This window comes from Phyllobates terribilis, unplaced genomic scaffold (assembly GCF_046119375.1).
Source record: "Phyllobates terribilis strain yellow unplaced genomic scaffold, ASM4611937v1 Scaffold_7__3_contigs__length_470593459, whole genome shotgun sequence".
Classification (NCBI taxonomy): Eukaryota; Metazoa; Chordata; class Amphibia; order Anura; family Dendrobatidae; genus Phyllobates; species Phyllobates terribilis.
This window is the reverse complement of record NW_027362767.1, coordinates 204,159,955-204,180,900: the sequence shown is the minus strand read 5'-3', so window position 1 is coordinate 204,180,900 and position 20,946 is coordinate 204,159,955. Positions and strand designations below refer to the sequence as shown.

The window sequence follows — 20,946 nt, the reverse complement described above, 5'->3', positions numbered from 1 at the left end:
AGAATACAGAATAAAGTTAAGGTGGGAACCCATGGATGCAAGTATACTGCCTTGGTGTGCTTGGCAGTCTTTATACCGAAAATGGGGCCTCTGGGTATTAATACTGTGGGGAACACAGAAGCCGGATGTCACTACTCGGGGGAGGGGGTTCTTCATGTGGCTTGCGACCCTCTTTTAGGGCTGATTGTGACTCTCAAGATAAGAAACTTTGGGAATCACTGCTTTAGAGCTGTTAAGCGCCAGTATGAAGCTGGCCAGATCACCGGATCACAGAAGGTCACGAAGAAGCCAATCACAGGAAACACCAAGTACATCTACAACCACAAGACCCAAAGAACAGACACAACTATGGCTACTGTGGCCTCCATTTCCCAGCTTTCTGACAATCACAACACTATAGCACTAGTAGCTGAAGATCCTCCAGATTCAACATCCTGGTCTTGCCATTTCCTCCAGCAGAAGTTCTCCAGCTGATATCCAGACTGCTACAATTGCCCAGGAAGTCCTCAGATTTCTAATGCCTATCCTAGATAAGAGACCTGATCTACTACACGATGCTACCAACTCTGCCTTGTCACAGATCATTGCAATTACAGGGCGCCTTGTCGAGCTGTGCACAGCATAATGCAAGACAGACATAGCCCCAACAACCCAAACAGTCTCTATTAAAAATCACACCATCCAACAACTCCTGGAAAAGACTGACGACTAAGGCTGTGGTCACACATAGTGCTTGGGGTGGGTGCATCTATATGCTAAGATGATGCTTCCTAAATGTCACTGTGGCTTTCTACTGCTTCATTAGAAATTAATTGCTAATGGTTTGCCAATTGTGACTGGACCAATTTTTTTAAATCTGACCAGTGTCACTTTATGTAGTAATAACTCGGGAATTCTTCTACATATCTCATTGATTTTGAGACTGTTTTTTCGTGACACATTATACTTTATAATAATGGTAAATTTAGGTTGATATGTTTTATGTTTATTTAAAAAAACATCAGAAATTTGACAAAAATGAAAAAAAATTGCAATTTTCAAACTTTGAATGATTATACCTTTAATTCAAATAGTCATATTACACAAAAACATTAATAAATAATATTTCCCTCATGTCTGCCTTACATCAGCACCATTTGTAAAGCATTGTTTTATTTTGTTAGCATTTTAGAAGGTTTAAAACTGTAGCAGTAATTTTTCATTTTTTCAAGGACATTAACAAAACTTATTTTTATAGGAACCTGATCAGTTTTGAAGTGACTTTGGGGGTCGTATATATTGGAAACCACCCAAAAGTGATACCATTTTAAAAAAAAGCACCCCTCAACGTATACAAAATTGCTTTCAGGTAGTTCATTAACCCTTCTGGTGCATTTCAGGAATTAATGCAAAGTGGCATGACAAGAATTAAAAAGTTTATTTTTACCACCTAAATTTTACAGGCTGCTATTGCCGGCAGGCTCGAAAGCTGTTATTTGGCCATGAACTGCTATGGCAAACATCAGGACCACACAATCAAGATTTCAGGGTGCCAATAGGGTTAAAGAGGGAGCCCCCACACTCTGTTAACTATTTAAATTCTGTAGTCACTATTGACAGCAGCATCTAAGGGGTTAAATGGCCAATGTCGGTGCCAATACTGATCATGGCTGATGCAGTAGGGTGTTAGCTATAGTGTACAGGTGACAGCTACAGGATTGTCACCTGTCAGGGGATGCTGGTCTCTTATATCACAGGTCAGTAAAAAGACGTACTGGTGATCACTAAGGGGTTAATGGTCACATGGTTTTGCTGAAACTGTGCATCATTGACAATGGGAAAACCATTAGCAATTATTTTCTAATGACACCTAAGAAGAAGCATCTCAGCAGATGCACTTTGGATACATGCTGAGAAAAATGAATTCATCAAAGGGCCATGACCTGATTAAATTCCTTCCTTTATACCCGTGAGAGGCCTTTGGACTCACCTTTCATTCGGATCTAACAATAAGAAAACATAGCCATCGTCTTAGAGCTGGAATTCTGCAAGAAACCCTTGTCGATGATCGCAAAGTTCCTACATTTCACAACAATTGAGGCCCACTGTGGTAAACACACAGACGCCTTCAGAGATCACCGAATCCTGATCATCCAAGGTTTCTTGACCACTGTAACTGCCAAACAGAAACTATTCTCAACTGGATGCAAAACCCTCATAGAGAAAAATGTAGAATATTTACTTTCAGGAATTTCCTTCCCCAAGGACATGCAGAGCCCCTAATGGACTCCCTAATCTAGACATTTTGACAATCCGCAAATCATTTTATGGGATTCACATATTGACGTTAGATGAGTGCTCAAACACTTTCTCTATGCAATGACATTAAAACATTTTACTAAACATCTCATGCACCCAACACACCTTTTTCTATTCTCTTCCAGTTGCTCCTCACTAAGAATTTAGAAAACATCATCTATTGGGTGATTTTAATGCAGTTCTTTCCCTGCACCTGGATACAACGTCTATGACTCTTCATGACACCAAGGCCGCTTCCATAAATTTTAAATTTTTTTATTTATTATTTTTAATAGCCTTCAGCTTGATCTTGAGTCATGGCGAATTGATGGATGCACACTCTGTAGGAAGATCGATCTTGTGCAGCCTAGATAGGTCCACTAAGGTCTTCTCCATCGTTATCTTGATAGTATCAAGCCAACGGGTTGCTGGTTTTCCTCTTCGTCTTGTTCCTTTTATTCTCTGGACCATGATGTCCTTCTCCAGTGATTGCTCTCTTCCTATGATGTGTCCAAAGCAGGCAAGTCGTAGCTTGGTGATCTTTGCTGTTAGTGACATGTCAGGCTTGATTTGTTCCAAAATTGATTTACGTGTTCCATAATACTTGCTTCCATAATTTTAACCACAATACTGGATGTTTCTGTGAACCCTGGCGTTTATTCTACACCACAGAGAGGGGTTACACTCACTTCTCAAATGCTCATCATTCCTGCTCCCAAATAGACTACTTGTTAATTGCAGATATCCCATTTTCCCTTTTCATATAGTCACACAATCTACAATAGAACCTATCGCTATTCCTGATCACGCCATGCTAAAACTCACCAACACCACTGACCACAACCTGGAGGTTTACCTACCATCTACTCATCTCAAGACTTCAAAACCTTTCTTCAAGCTCAATGGGGTAACTTTGTGGATGGCAATGTCTAATCTGAAGATAATCCCTATGGCAGACACCCAAGGCAGTGATGTGTGGACATGTCATCTCACATGTAGATCAAAAACAAAAGAACCAAATATGATACTCTTCACGCAGATCTCCTTGTAGCCCAAAACACTTTGCTAAGTAATTTAACTCAGGAATATAAAGATACATGCGTATAAATTAACTAATAATCAAAGCAGCATTGGACTCAACAAAAATAACTACCTCCACTGGAGTGGCAAAACGGGCGATTTATCGGTGAGACTAACCAAATGTTATAAGACAAGACACACAGTCTTCACAACAGCTATTCACTTCACTATGAACATTCTGAATGCTTTTATACAACATTACACACATATCCATGTAGTCATACATGGGATCAAACCTACCAATACTCTCCTCGGATGACTTTCCAGACCCTTTTCTGAACACATTATTACCCAAATGATCGCTCCTATGCACAACAATAAAAGCGCAGGTCGTGATGGTTAGTTATTCCTGATGGTTAGTTATCGAGTATTAACAAACTTCTTTAATCTCACTGGAGCCGCCTGCTCAATCTTAAATACCACCACAGAGGAAAGGTAGAAATGATCTGACAAGGCTCCCACGATATTCATCTAGCAGCCCTATGGGAACCCCAAAGAAACTGAAGTTTATCGCCCCATATCTTACAAAATACTAAGATCTTGGTGGAGAAGCTGCAGAGATTCCTGATAAACCTACTAACCGCCTCAGAACTGGGGTCGATTAGAGTTAGAGAACTCAACAAGAGACATGCGCTCTTCAGTGGCAGCCACCATACTGGCCCAACAAACAAAATATCCCACAGCCACGCTTCTCAAGTTAGACGCCAAGAAAAGCGTTTGACTCCGTTCCATGGTGACGTCTCATCACATCACACAGACGTAGAGAAATTTGCTGCGTTTTTCAATATTGTACAATCCCAAACATATACAGCTGTAACCATTAATAGTTTCAACCCTCCATCTGTCACCTTGCAAAAAGGCAGGGATGTCACCTTGCCCCACTTCTTTTACTTTAGCCCTGGACCCACTCTTAAGGCACTTGCATGCGAGATGGCAGGGTTTTCAAGGCATTCAATGGCGATGAGGAATTGAGACTCACTGCATTTGTGGATGACCTGCTCCTCTTTATCTCTAGACCCCAGCAGTCCCTGCAGCCTTGGCTAGAAGAGATCAAAATATTGGCTGGCTAATGGGCTTCAGGGTCAATGTGCACAAATCGAAAGCCCTACTGTTTACAGGCCCACCCGCCCCACATGGTCTCATGCCTTTCCTCCTAAATGGCAGCAATGGACCTTGGTGTGCTTATTACTTCTACCCCTTGTAAATTATATTCTACCAATATGAAACATTAAGTAATCTCACTTTATCTTTTATTGGGAGGGCAGACCTTAATATGTTCTCCTTCTCAAGACTACTTTATCTGTTTCAATCTATCCTCCTTCATAAAAGCCTAAAAATAAAAGGATGAACCTAAGGGCTCGCTCACACTGGTTTATAATACGGAGGAGTGCAATGTGAGAACATCTTGTATTGCCCTCTGACCAATGTTATTCCATGAGGCTGATCTCTGATCTGCGAATTTGGTATGAGAAAAAAATCACAGCGTGCTGCGACTGGCAGCGTATCTCACATGGTGCGCACCCATTCAAGTCAATGGGTGCGTACAAAGTATTGGACTGCATTCAGATGTCATCCGCGTGCAGTCCGATATACGCCAAGACAAGCAATGGAGAAGATGGTGAGATTAATCTATCGTGGTTCTCCTCACCTGTGATCCGATTCTCTGATGTGAGAGGATCGGAGCACAATGCACTGACACTTGGCTCACGCTCACAGCAGAGTTTGAGTCGAGTGTCATTAACATATCGCATCAGATGCTATACGCTAATGTGACCCCGGCCTAAGGATGATATGAAAAAACTCACTCCTTCCTTCATATGGAGGGGCAACGTCATTAGTCTGTTTCCCAAACACGCTTGTAGGTCTCAGGTTCCTATTTGTTAGTACCCGCTAGTTTCGCTAGGTCTGTCCGTCCTTAGCCTCCTTGGTAGTACCTACAGTATATCCCCCCAAAAATGACTTTCTAATGGGCGATATACCAGAACCGACTTGTTCAGGTGCTGGGGAAGGATTGCAGATCTTTAGCATATTGCAGACCAACTGTCTGCTTCTTCTTAAAGAAATGGGCATTCTTGTAAATGATGGACTGATCTAACTCCTCATTACAAAAGGCATCTAAAATAAAAAATGGTTTTGACATTTGGGAACCTATCATTCAAATCCTGCCATCCAATGTTATAACTGGAATCAATTAATGTTTTCAAAATGTAACCTGGTATTTGGAGAGACCCATAGCGGGTGATGAGCCCAAGTGGCATGTCTCTTGAAGAATTGAAACTTGGGTGGATTGAGGTACCACATATTGAGGCAATTTAACTACATACCTCATTCTTTACAACCATAATGAAAGCCATATCATCGCCACTGATGAATGACCATTCCTTGCCAAGAATCTCACAATCTTTTCTCTTGAAGGACTTTACATTTATGTTGACCGCACCCTGATCAGCAGTAAAGCCTTCTCCTGAGCCGGCTCCTCATAAGACCTCTTTCACATCTGGCATCTGTTTAATTAGGACATTTGGACCCAGCTTAATGAGTGATCTGACTGGGACCACTGATCCTGGACAGTAATCTGATCTCACAACTCTAGTGTCATCCTTGTTCCTGACTTATCCACTGATACCCCAACCTGTCCACTCCCCCTGTTACTTTATTGGTTAATGGTTTATTGGTAAAATCAATAAAACTTTTTTTTGGGGAAAAAAAAGCCAACATTTTCCCTTTTATTCCCACATCATAATTACATTTATGATTTAAGATCATTGGAGTAAAAGGCATTTTCCCATTGTGTATGACTAACGAGGCACATCGGACGAGTGGACAACCTACTAATCTAGAGCGGAGGAAAAGAACGTCCCTCACTTATGTCTTATACGTTGTATGATCTTTGCAGGATGAAGTAATGACTATGGTATGTTCTTTTAAGCTGCCTCGCTGTGTAACCTATAACAATCTATGACACAGGATGGAAATGATGACCCTTAATAGTTATATAGATTGTGCAATCCAAAGACCGATGATTGTTTGAATTTCTATCATTAGAAATGGATCGGCGGAGTACATTTCTATAGTGCTTCTCTTCAGCACCCGCACCCACCTAGATTTTACTGATCTGTCCGGATCCCTAGTGTAGGGGTTTACGCTCTCAGGTAGGCAGTAGGGAGCGTTCACACAGGCACTGGATTCTTGTATCAAAACAATGTGATGTGTATTTTTCACAGGTTACACTGCAGTCAGGTTAGGCAAATAGGAGTAGTGCCGGCCTACGCTGCAGTCCATCTGCTCCAAAGTCAAGGGACAATTGGCTGATACATGACCCGGGACTCGACACCTCAAACACATAATGGTACGAGATGTAGCCTTTGAACCCGGCTCTGACCTCTCCTAGATCTTTGCGCACCAATCAGATGTGGACTTGGACCCCTTCTTTTGGGTCTCCCAGAAAAGAGATCTCAGGTTCGCTTGATTGCTCAGGGACTTCTCCATGGCCAAATATCTTTCCATGAGGCTCACAAGGTCTTCTGCATTCTGGAGATCTCCTTGGGCAACCCAGCTTTGACAGATGCTACTCTTACCACCATCTGTGCTGGACAACAGGTGTCTGGCTGCAGTCACTTTTGCAGCAGGTGAAACAGGTTGAACATCTGGGACCGGGGACATTTGTCCCTTTAGTAGCGCCAGAGGTGCACCCCTTGTGCCTGGACTGCCAGGGTGACGCTCAAATGTGCCATAATCTCCACCTTCAGCTTGTCGTACTCCTTGGCATTCGGCAGGGCAAGGTAGTAGTACGCTTTCTACTTTCCACAATAAGGTATGGAGCTAGGACCTCTCCCCATTGCACTGGGGAAGTTTCTCTCTATCTGCCATCCTCTCATATACAGTCAGGAAAGCCCCGACGTCATCCTCCAGAGTCATCTTCTGTAAGGCCTCCTTGTACCATTCATCTCATCTGGATACTTTCACTTTGGCTGGTGGGTGGTGCCATCTGTCTGGCAAAGACAGTGTCTGCAGGGAGAGCCATGTGCTGCTGATGCTCCTGCTGAACCTGCTGCTTATGCTGCTGCTGTTGTAACTGCTACTGCAACTCCTGCTGCTGAAACTGCTTTTGGTGCTGCTGCTTTAACTCCTCCTGCTGAAAATGCTAGATCAGGAGTTTGTTTGTCTCTTGTTTGGTTTCCTGTTGGGTCTGCTGCTGCTGCTGCTGTTGTTGCTGCTGTTGGACTATTGTTTAACAAGCTCCTCCATGCTTTCAGACTGTGTTAGCAATGCTGTAGCTGCCTTTACCCCGGACAATCAATTTTTGCACTGCAATCACCTCAGCTCTCTGGGACTTCACATCCTCATTTCATCGACGAATAGTAGGGGTTAATGCTCTCAGGCAGGCAGTAGGTAGCATACACACAGATAGTGGATTCTTGTATCAAAACAACGTGAAGGGTTGCACAGTACCAAACAAAACCATAAACATAAACCCTAGCCATGACCAGGCGCTAAATAGACAACACAGACACTGGCTACTCTGACTACACACCAGATCTAGTCCCAATCCGGTCAAACACAACAGCTATCATCCATAGTAACCAGTGATACTTGCAGTTTGGTGCACACGGTCTGTGCAGTCTCTTCTCAGAGAGATTCTGGCATGTCTCTCTCTTTAACTCCAACACAAATCCACTCTGGTCAGCTTCCCACAGCTGACTGACTAATGAGAACACCTAGCCTGGTTATATGCAGAGCTAGCCATGTGAAAATAATCAGAGCCTGCAGAGCTAGGATTTAACCCTACCCTACCTAGAATTGCTACACTAGATTGAAAGAAAATAGAAAGAACTCCGCATTCAATTATCACTTGTGAATTAGATTTTAATAAGAGTTTACTGTTGCACAAACCAAGGATATAACGTGACGTTTCAGTCGTCTCACATAATAGCGTTGTTACCATCCCACATGCACTAACACCAACATACCACCAATTCATCTGTAATCCGACTTTTAATGAAGGTCACGTAAGATGACCGATACATCACGTTACATCCTTGGATTGTACAACAGTAAACTCATCCAATTCGCAAGTGATAATTGAGAGCAGACATCTTTCTATTGTTTTGGAAGGGATAGGGGCCCTACTCGAGCTCCAGAATCTTCTACCCGAGAGCCTTATTTTTTCCTCTAGATTAAGACAAGGCATTGGAGCCTGTGAATAATATAGGTGCTATCGTTGCTGTGCTCAATTACAATCAGGGTCATCTTCCTTGATATTATTTGCACAGCTATTTTTGCTTCAGTGTATTGAACAGTCTGACATTTTTAAGTTACTGTGACTACCAGCCTAGTATGGTGGATTTACTTGCTGTGATCTGTCCATTTGGTGCAATAAAAGGCAACACCATGAGCGTATTGTAGGAGGTGCCCACATCCTAAACAGATGGTGTCCTTGCTTAGACATATGCTTCTTATCACATGCATGACACCCATCATCAGCACCGGGTCAGGACTAATCTGTATGACAATGAACACACCATCACAAGGCTCCAGACTAAAAAAAATACTGCTTTCACCTCTCTCTCCAGCTTGTGTACTTTTATGTTACAGCAGCAGGAGCTTTACACTGGCTGCTGTAACTTGATCCGGGCAGCAGAGAAGAGGGAGAGGAAGGAAGTCTACAGAGATGCTGTGATCACCAGATCTTCCTTTCCACTGCTTTGATGGATCTATGGATCTGCAGCAGTAAGTCTGTGTAATGTGTGTAACTAGGCGTGCGAAATAGGTAATTCTGCATGAATATTGTGCGAGTGTGAATGAACACATTGCATGTTTGTGTTATGCTCATGGACAAGCTGAAGTGCTAGATCCACCATGCGATGGATACCAATGCCGCACACAGTGCTATTAATTTATTCAAGTGTGACGCAATCTGGAACAGCCTTTTGTGTGTAATATATGTACAGTACATGTATATAATGAGTGTATATACATGTATGCATAATGAGTTTAAATAAGGTATATATAAGTGTATTACACATGAGTATCAATGCGGGGTATCAGCATTATGTAGTGCGCACGTTAAGTTACATTTGAGTTTAGGGGGGAAATTCCGATAGTGTATGAAAACATTTTGCACATATATACAGTCTACAAACTTGTCCATAGCTAGTCTCACTCTTAGATAAAGGGAACCTGTCAAGTCCCTAAACGCTACTAACCTGGAGATTTAGGGTCCATCCGCAGGTAAATATTGCTATAATGCTGCCTACCGCTTTAATGAAAGTGCGGCTACTGGGAGAAAATAAACATATTTCCTCCCAGGAGCCTCCGAATTTCAATTATGAAGGTGGTGCAGGGAACGACTACAGTCAACGCTTAGCACTCAGCGAGCAGCTGTAAGCACAACCTGGCACATTGATTGACAGATCGCTCTGCACAGATGAGCTGCAGAGCGAGCTGTCAATGAAAAAGCCGGGGTTCACAGCCGCTCACTGAGTACTGAGCGGTGACTGTAGCTGCACTGGCCGCGCAAATGTGACTGAAAGCCGGCGGTTCCCAAGAGGAATATACAACCCCTGGCAAAAATTATGGAATCACCGGGCTCGGAGGATGTTCATTCAGTTGTTTAATGTTGTTGAAAAAAAGCAGATCACAGACATGGCACAAAACTAAAGTCATTTCAAATGGCAACTTTATAGCTTTAAGAAACACTAAAAGAAATCAAGATTAAAAATGTGGTACTCAGTAAGGGTAATTTTTTTCAGACCAAGCAGTGGGAAAAAATTATGGAATCACTCAATTCTGAGGAAAAAATTATGGAATCACCCTGTAAATTTTCATTTCCAAAACTAGCACCTGCATCAAATTAGATCTGTTCGTTAGTCTGCATCTAAAAAGGAGTGATGACACCTTGGAGAGCTGTTACACCAAGTGGACTGACATGAATCATGGCTCCAACACGAGAGATGTCAATTGAAACAAAGGAGAGGATTATCAAACTCTTAAAAGAAGGTAAATCATCACGCAATGTAGCAAAATATGTTGGTTGTTCACAGTCAGCTGTGTCTAAAATCTGGACTAAATACAAACAACATGGGAAGGTTGTTAAAGGCAAACATACTGGTAGACCAAGGAAGACATCAAAACGTCAAGACCGGAAACTTAAAGCAATATGTCTCCAAAACAGGAAATGCACAACAACACAAATGAGGAACGAATGGGAGGAAACTGGAGTCAATGTCTGTGACCGAACTGTAAGAAACCGCCTAAAGGTAATGGGATTTACATAAAGAAAAGCTAAACATAAGCCATCATTAACACCTAAACAGAAAAAAACAAGGTTACAATGGGCTAAGGAAAAGCAATCGTGGACTGTGGATGACTGGATGAAAGTCATATTTAGTGATGAATCGCGAATCCGCATTGGGCAACGTGATGATGCTGGAACTTTTGTTTGGTGCTGTTCCAATGAGATTTATAAAGATGACTGCATGAAGAGAACATGGAAATTTCCACAGTCATTGATGATATGGGGCTGCATGTCAGGTAAAGGCACTGGGGAGATGGCTGTCATTACATCTTCAATAAATGCCCCAGTTTACATTGATATTTTGGACAGTTTTCTTATCCCATCAATTGAAAGGATGTTTGGGGATGATGACATCATTTTTCAAGATGATAATGCATCCTGTCATAGAGCAAAAACTGTGAAAACATTCCTTGAAAGAAGACACATAAGGTCAATGTCATGGCCTGCAAATAGTCCGGATCTCAATCCAATTGAAAATCTTTGGTGGAAGTGGAAGAAAATGGTCCATGACAAGGCTCCAACCTGCAAAGCTGATCTGGCAACAGCAATCAGAGAAAGTTGGAGCCAGATTGATGAAGAGTACTGTTTGTCACTCATTAAGTCCATGCCTCAGAGACTGCAAGCAGTTATTAAAGCCAGAGGTGGTGCAACAAAATACTAGTGATGTATTGGAGTGTTTTTTTGTGTGTTTGTTTTTCATGATTCCATAATTTTTTCCTCAGAAATGAGTGATGCCATAATTTTTTCCCTCTGCTTGGTCTGAAAAAAAATTACCCTTACAGAGTACCACATTTTTAATCTTGATTTCTTTTAGTGTTCCTTAAAGCCCTAAAGTTGCCATTTGAAATGACTTTAGTTTTGTGCCATGTCTGTGATTTGCTTTTTTTCAACAACATTAAACAACTGAATGAACATCCTCCGAGCCCGGTGATTCCATAATTTTTGCCAGGGGTTGTAGTTCCTGGTAGCAAGCAGTGTCAGTAAGGTGGCGGGAGGCAATGTAACGCTATTACCTGTAGAAGCGGTGCGGTCAGATAGTACTAAATAAATAAAAGATCTTCCAAGTGAATGAGAGAGCGCTGCCGTACCATGCAGGGCAGGTCATCAATAATATGGCCTATAAATACAAGCGTGGTCAATACAAAGGACGGCACAGGATTTATTCCTTCCAAGGACCTTACAAAGAACCAGGGGGCGCTCATTACATGTAGAGGCAATTCCAGTAGCTTAATAGGAAAGGGTTCTTTACTGTCAGAGCAGTTAACTGTGGAATGCCGACCATAGTATTAATTTACCAGCATTTAATAGAGGGGCTGGTTATTTTTCTCACAACAAATGGCATTGAGGTTTAGTAATCTACAGTAGTGATAGAGAATGTAGAACTGGTGGAGAAAGGTCGGTCTTGATGAATCTGTATCATTTTAATGTTTATTTCCTGTTATACGTTTATATGTTGATAATAATGAAATGGCGGTAATACTCACAGGCTGTCGTCAGGAGAGAGGCTATCTGTAAAGAAGGAGCAATTCTGAGTTTCCATCTCGGCAAGTCTAGAGAAAGAAAGGCAGAGATTTCAAGAATCCGGCATTCATACATCACTGATGAAGAAAGGATTACAGCTTGTCCTTGTAACCACAGTATATAGTGAATAAGATGATTACATACGGGATTGGAAATCCTTATAGCTCAAATTAATTCAAGCAAAGCCGGGGATTATGCCAAGGTACAAGTAATTCATCTCAAGTAGTTAAAGATGCAGCAATTCCAATACATATAACTATTTTTTTTCTAAAATACATACGTTAGGCTCTAGTTACATCATGGTTTTGTATTCCCCCCCGTCCCCACCAAGCGGCATAGTTGGGCTTGCTGGTCTTTGAAATATAAATCTATTAACACTTTTATATCTTCTATTTCTGCATTCATGAGAAATTAGCCTTTTCATTCATATGCAAATGAGGCTTTAAGTGCTCTGGGTGTGACAAAGCACTGAAGGAGCCTTGGCCTTCCATATTGTTCTCCTGCCCAGCACCAGTGTCTTTTCCTTAACTTTTCCTTTACCTGACTGTCTCATTTCCTTATATTTTTAAATAAACATTTTACAGGAAATAATATTTGCCTATATTTACCTGTATTATCGATTATTGGGAGTGCATTTAGCCTGGAGAGAAATCGATGTCCGTAACATTCCTATGACAACTCTGAAGGGGTTCTCAATAGCTACCAGGAACGTGCAGCAGACCAGCAGTGAAGGAAAACTCACTATTGTGATCCTTAAGGATTGATATGCAAGACTGCAAGATCCATAAATAGGTGAGTACAATATTGATTTGTATGCACCCATCTTAGCGAAGCAGCTGCATTTAGATCTGTGTGCTCTCTGTTTCTTTCTCCTTTTTCTAAGGGGATCATAAATGTTAGTAGTGAATCCCTCATTACAACATCATGCGGCAGAGAGCTCCATAGTCTCACTGCTCTTACAGTAAAGAATCCGCGTCTGTGATTATGATTAAACCTTCTTTCCTCCAGACGGAGAAGATGCCCCCTTGTCCACATCTCAGGCCTCAGAGTAAAAAGATCAGTAGACAGGTCTTTGTACTGTTCCCTCATATACTTGTACATAGTAATAAGATCACCCCTCAGCCTTTGTTTTTCCACAGTAAATAACCCCAAGTGTAATAACCTGTCTTGGTATTGCAGACCCCCCAGTCCTCTAATAACCTGTCATGGTATTGCCGACCCCCCAGTCCTCTAATAACCTGTCTTGGTATTGCAGACCCCCCAGTCCTCTAATAACCTGTCTTGGTATTGCAGACCCCCCAGTCCTCTAATAACCTGTTTTGGTATTGCAGACCCCCCAGTCCTCTAATAACCTGTCTTGGTATTGCAGACCCCCCAGTCCTCTAATAACCTGTCTTGGTATTGCAGACCCCCCAGTCCTCTAATAACCTGTCCTGGTATTGCAGACGCCCCAGTCCTCTAATAACCTGTCTTGGTATTGCAGAACCCCCAGACCTCTAATAACCTGTCTTGGTATTGCAGACCCCCCAGTCCTCTAATAACCTGTCTTGGTATTGCAGACCCCCCAGTCCTCTAATAACCTGTCTTGGTATTGCAGACCCCCCCGTTCTCTAATAACCTGTCTTGGTATTGCAGACCCCCCAGTCCTCTAATAACCTGTCTTGGTATTGCAGACCCCCCAGTCCTCTAATAACCTGTCTTGGTATTGCAGACCCCCCAGTCCTCTAATAACCTGTCTTGGTATTGCAGACCCCCCCGTTCTCTAATAACCTGTCTTGGTATTGCAGACCCCCCAGTCCTCTAATAACCTTGGTCGCTCTTCTCTGCACCCGCTCTAGTTCAGCTATGTCTTTCTTATACACCGGAGACCAGAACTGTACACAGTATTCTAAGTGTGGTCGCACTAGTGACTTGTATAGAGGTAAAATTATCTTCTCCTCATGAGCATCTATGCCTCTTTTAATGCATCCCATTATTTTATTTGCCTTCGCAGCAGCTGCCTGACACTGACCACCAAACGTGAGCTTGTCGTCCACCAATACACCCAGGTCTTTTTCAGTTACAGTTTTGCCCAGTGTTTTACAATTAAGAATGTAATTATACATTTTATTTCCTCGCCCAAGTGCATTACCTTACATTTATCCCCATTAAAGCTCATCTGCCTTTTATCAGCCCAAGCTTCTAGTTTACATAGATCCTCCTGTAATATAAAATTGTCCTCCTCTGTATTGATTACCCTGCAGAGTTTAGTGTCATCTGCAAATATTGAAATACTACTCTGTATGCCCCCTACAAGGTCATTAATAAATATGTTAAAAAGAAGTGGGCCCAATACTGACCCCTGTGGTACCCCACTGTTAACTGAGACCCAGTCTGAGTGTTTTCCATTAATAACCACCCTTTGTTTCCTATCACTGAGCCAGGTCTTAACCCACATACATATATTTTCCCCTATCCCCATTGTTCTCATTTTATGTATCAACCTTTTGTGTGGAACCGTATCAAAATCTTTTGAAAAGTCCATATACACAACATCCACTGCATTTCCTTGGTCCAGTCCAGAACTTGCCTCCTCATAAAAGCTGATCAGATTAGTTTGACAGGAACGGTCCCTCGTAAATCCATGTTGATATTGGGTCATGAGGTTATTCTTCTTCAGATACTCTAGTATAGCATCTCTTAGGAAACTATCCAGGATTTTACCCACAGTAGAGGTTAAGCCATACATACCAGGATGAAGGGTGCCATACATACCAGGAAGAGGGATGAAGGGTGCCATACATACCAAGAAGAGGGATGAGGGTTGCCATACATACCAGGAAGAGGGATGAAGGGTGCCATGCATACCGGGATGGAGGGGTGCCAAGCATACCAGGAAGAGGGATGAGGGGGGCCATATACATACCAGGATGAAGGGTGCCATACATACCAGGATGAAGGATGAAGGGTGCCATGCATACCACGATGAGGGATGAAGGGTGCCATACACACCAGGATGAGGGATGAAGGGTGCCATACATACCAAGATGAGTGATGAAGGGTGCCATACATACCAGGATGAAGGGTGCCATACATACCAGGAAGAGGGATGAAGGGTGCCATACATACCAGGAAGAGGGATGAGGGGTGCCATACATACCAGGAAGAGGGATGAAGGGTGCCATGCATACCAGGATGAGGGATGAAGGGTGCCATACATACCAGGATGAGGGGTGCCATGCATATAAAAGGATGAGGGGGGCCATATACTAGGATGGGGATGAGGGGCGCCATGCATATCAGAATGGGGATGAGGGCCACGTATAACAGGAAGGAGGGGGCCATGTAACCCAGGATGGGGGATAGTAACAGAATTGGGGGACATTACCCCTATAACAGTGTTCAGCAGCAGACCCCCTCCCCCATAACAGGGCATCATCATGACCACATTTTTTGATTACATTTTTTTTTCTATTTTACTCCTCTAAAACCTAGGTGCATCTCATGGTCCGGTGTATCTTATAGTCCGAAAAATACGGTATGTATTTTTTTTCATAATATTTTTTCAGTTTCTAATATTTATTACCGTTTTTAGTATACAGACCTGCTAGCAAAGTGCTCTATCCTTGAATGAGTATCAGCATGAGGAAGCATCGGAGAAGACAATGGCCTGTAACACAGAAAAACATTATGAAAAACATGGCCTGACAATGAGCAAATTACGAAGATTTTAGTTGCTCTGCTTGGATCCTTCTGAACCCTGAGTTCAGTAATTCTAACATTTAGGAATATCAGGACTTCATTTGATTGCTGTAATTGTGAGAGCCATGTAATGACTGCTAGATCCAGAGATGCCACAATGAGGTTCTGCCGGAATGCCTCGCCACATGCCTCACAAGCCTCACCACAAGCCTCACCACATGCCTCATCACATGCCTCACCACAAGCCTCACCACAAGCCTCACCACATGCCTCACCACATGCCTCACCACAAGCCTCACCACAAGCCTCACCACATGCCTCACCACAAGCCTCACCACAAGCCTCACCACAAGCCTCACCACATGCCTCACCACAAGCCTCACCACAAGCCTCACCACATGCCTCACCACAAGCCTCACCACAAGCCTCACCACATGCTGCACCACATGCCTCACCACAAGCCTCACCACAAGCCTCACCACATGCCTCATCACATGCCTCACCACAAGCCTCACCACAAGCCTCACCACATGCCTCACCACATGCCTCACCACAAGCCTCACCACAAGCCTCACCACATGCCTCACCACAAGCCTCACCACAAGCCTCACCACATGCTGCACCACATGCCTCACCACAAGCCTCACCACATGCCTCACCACAAGCCTCACCACATGCCTCATCACATGCCTCACCACAAGCCTCACCACATGCCTCACCACAAGCCTCACCACATGCTGCACCACATGCCTCACCACAAGCCTCACCACAAGCCTCACCACATGCCTCACCACATGCCTCACCACAAGCCTCACCACATGCCTCACCACATGCCTCACCACATGCCTCACCACATGCCTCACCACAAGCCTCACCACATGCCTCACCACAAGCCTCACCACATGCTGCACCACATGCCTCACCACAAGCCTCACCACATGCCTCATCACATGCCTCACCACAAGCCTCACCACAAGCCTCACCACAAGCCTCACCACATGCCTCACCACATGCCTCATCACATGCCTCACCACAAGCCTCACCACATGCCTCACCACAAGCCTCACCACAAGCCTCACCACATGCCTCACCACAAGCCTCACCACAAGCCTCACCACAAGCCTCACCACATGCCTCACCACATGCCTCACCACAAGCCTCAGCACATGCCTCACCACAAGACTCACAAGCCTCACCACATGCCTCACCACATGCCTCACCACATGCCTCACCACATGCCTCACCACATGCCTCACCACAAGCCTCAGCACATGCCTCACCACAAGACTCACAAGCCTCACCACATGCCTCACCACATGCCTCACCACAAGCCTCACCACATGCCTCACCACAAGCCTCACCACATACCTCACCACATACCTCACCACAAGCCTCACCACATGCCACACCACAAGCCTCAGCACATGCCTCACCACAAGCCTCACCACAAGCCTCAGCACATGCCTCACAACATGACTCACCACATGCCTCACCACAAGCCTCACCACAAGCCTCACCACAAGCGTCAGCACATGCCTCAGCACATGCCTCACCACAAGCCTCACCACAAGCCTCACCACAAGCCTCACCACAAGCGTCAGCACATGCCTCACCACAAGCCTCACCACAAGCCTCACCACAAGCCTCACCACAAGCGTCAGCACATGCCTCAGCACATGCCTCACCACAAGCCTCACCACAAGCCTCACCACAAGCCTCACCACATGCCTCACCACAAGCCTCACCACAAGCCTCACCACAAGCGTCAGCACATGCCTCAGCACATGCCTCAGCACAAGCCTCACCACAAGCCTCACCACATGCCTTACCACAAGCCTCACCACATGACTCACCCCATGCCTTACCACAAGCCTCACCACATGACTCACCCCATGCCTCACCCCATGCCTCACCACAAGCCTCACCACATGCCTCACCACAAGCCTCACCACATGCCTCACCACAAGCCTCACCACATGCCTCACCACAAGCCTCACCACAAGCGTCAGCACATGCCTCAGCACATGCCTCAGCACAAGCCTCACCACAAGCCTCACCACATGCCTTACCACAAGCCTCACCACATGACTCACCCCATGCCTTACCACAAGCCTCACCACATGACTCACCCCATGCCTCACCCCATGCCTCACCACAAGCCTCACCACATGCCTCACCACAAGCCTCACCACATGCCTCACCACAAGCCTCACCACATGCCTCACCACAAGCCTCACCACATGCCTCACCACATGCCTCACCACAAGCCTCACCACATGCCTCACCACAAGCCTCACCACATGCCTCACCACAAGCCTCACCACATGCCTCACCACAAGCCTCACCACATGCCTCACCACATGCCTCACCACAAGCCTCACCACATGCCTCACCACAAGCCTCACCACATGCCTCACCACATGCCTCACCACATGCTGCACCACAAGCCTCACCACATGCCTCACCACAAGCCTCACCACAAGCCTCACTACAAGCCTCACCACAAGCCTCACCACATGCCTCACCACAAGCCTCACCACATGCCTCACCACAAGCCTCACCACATGCCTCACCACAAGCCTCACCACAAGCCTCACCACATGCCTCACCACATGCTGCACCACAAGCCTCACCACATGCCTCACCACAAGCCTCACTACAAGCCTCACCACAAGCCTCACCACATGCCTCACCACAAGCCTCACCACATGCCTCACCACATGCTGCACCACATGCCTCACCACAAGCCTCACCACATGCCTCACCACAAGCCTCACCACAAGCCTCACTACAAGCCTCACCACAAGCAGGACTGGTCTGGAAGGTTTATGTCTGAGCATTTAGTGAAAGTCATTCTGCTTACGTTTCACTTTTCATTCTGAAATATCTGAATGTGACGTTTACAGGTGATGATCACAAGTAAACCCTACAACCTACACTAAGTCTACTGGAAATGCTGGCTGTGCACGTCACCCATTCCACACCCTAAAATCTATCCCCGTAGGCAGCTCCATAAATAAAGGTCCCCCAACCTCCCTGCTGTCAAACTTCTTTACATGCAACTTCTTGTCTAAAATTCCACCTTTGTGTTCCCCACAATGTAATAACGTCCTTTCATGGCCAGCCTCCTTCTGTCCTCAGGCCCCACGGATCTCCCTATCCTTTTCACTATCTCCCATCCTTCTCAGTCCCCATTCACATGACGTTGGTTTGGCACAAGGAGAGGTAGGACGTTTAGTGATTAGGGACTATCCATATTGAGGTCACCTTGATGTGGTTGGAGGCTTTTGCGCTCTTTGATCAAAAATCACTAACTACTTTATGTTTTTAACGTTTACAGCAATATTGGAGATTATGCATTCATCAGTCACTGAGTGCTGACACATTGTATACACACATCTGATCCTCCAGTCCTCAAAAGAGAAAAACAATTGAGCTGGCCATACACATTAGTTGGCTTTCGGTCGAACGATGATTCGGCCAGCAGCCAACTCAATTGGCTCTTCCATATCCAGTCGCCCCTCTTCGGCTCGTTGTCAGACATATCTGCTGGTGGTTTATCTCCAAGAGACAATACAATTGGCAGTCTAACATGCCGGATCAATATTTCCCCAGACAATAAATGGTCTGGGGCTCCCATGCACATTACACTGTTGATATCGGTCTGTATTAGTCTTTAGAGCCCATTCACACGTCTGCCAGAGGGCCAACACTCCCCCTGTCATTTACAATAATCTCTGGAGGCAGATTCTCCTGGAGATCTATGTCCGGCCCAGAGATCTTAACAGCTCATTTACATATAAGACATATAAGACATCAAATTGCAAATATCAAGGTGGGTCATGCCCCTGTCCGGTCCCAGCTTCACCCATATTGGCGAAGCTGGGAAAAATTGGGGTGAAAACACCAAAAGTCACAAAATTTTTGCGCAAACATTTTTCGAGTTTTCATAGCAACTTACGCCAGAATTCTGGTGTAATCGCTTTGATGAATCTGGGCCTGTGGCTCCAGGGTATCGAGCAGGTTAATGGTTAGTGTCCATTTGTTACACTGAATTGTAGATTTCACTCTATTTGCTATATAGGTCTAATGTTTTGTTTTCTTATTGTTTTTGCTGGTTTAACCTACAGAGGTGCGGCCACTTGCATGTGATTATTAAGCAGAGCATATGCCTTAGGGCTCATTCAGACATCTGTTTTTCCCCATGCACGAGAAAAACGGCCCTAGTTTTATCAGTGATTTTGTTCAGACTTTTATCAGTGTTCTCTGAGTGTGGTCAGAGTTTCATCAGTTTTTCTTGGATGAAAAAGTAAAAAGTTTCTCAAACTTTTCCTATCTAGCAGTCCATGAAAAGCGTACAGCACTCGGATGGCATACGAGCGCTGTCCGATTTTTTTATCAATCAATACACTTGCATTGCTGCTTTTCAAACGACACAAAGATCAATATCGGACATGTCTCCATGCTTTTGTTTGACAAAAAAAAAAAATCGGGTTGTAGCTGTACAGTGAACATAGAAGGAACTTGTTCGTGAAAAACGGTCATGTGAATGAGGTCTTATATGTGTAAGCGACGGTCATCTCCAATGTGAATTTTATGGATTCTTGACTAAAGTTTGGTACATTTTTCACTGCTGAAAGCGATGCTGGGTTTTGTTCTTTCTCTGTTTGTCCAGCACTCCCCTGTATTTCCATGCGTCCTCTCTCTGCCTAGGTGTGAGCTACTGCAAATGTACTTTTTATAAACTATTAGAAGTAGCATTTCCCAGTTTTAATCTAACAAATGTTTTTTTTAAATGTCTCCCATAACTTTCTGATGGTTTTCTAATGCATCTAATATTGGTCAGTAAATTTGTACGGGTCACATTTTTCGTATTCGTAGGACACTTACGTGTCGGTCACTTCAACTTCAAGAACAGACTGCACCGGCAGATAGCCCCGCTGTGGATGTCGACTGAAGTAATGACGGGTCCTAAATTTGTTCTTTAAAGTGGTTGCAAAATCTCTCACCTTCTCTCCTGAAGTTGTCTGGAAAAAAAAAGTAATGTGCGAAATTAAAGAATAAATTAACATGAAAACATACAGTAATTT

At 44.2% G+C, this 20,946-nt stretch overlaps 1 protein-coding gene across 9 annotated transcripts in view; it reads right to left on the bottom strand.

Annotated features, from left to right (window-relative positions):
- Positions 1 to 20,946, bottom strand: part of DRP2 (dystrophin related protein 2) — a 181,158-nt gene that overhangs the window by 67,548 nt on the left and 92,664 nt on the right. For 8 of the 9 annotated variants that reach the window (XM_073639694.1, XM_073639697.1, XM_073639695.1 and 5 more), the window contains 3 exons: positions 20,747 to 20,883; positions 15,759 to 15,824; positions 12,139 to 12,204 (listed from right to left, as the gene is read on the bottom strand). In XM_073639694.1, the coding sequence (XP_073495795.1) occupies positions 12,139 to 12,204; positions 15,759 to 15,824; positions 20,747 to 20,883 (269 nt within the window). The remainder of the gene's footprint in view (positions 1 to 12,138; positions 12,205 to 15,758; positions 15,825 to 20,746; positions 20,884 to 20,946) is intronic. The other variant, XM_073639704.1, reaches the window with a different exon arrangement.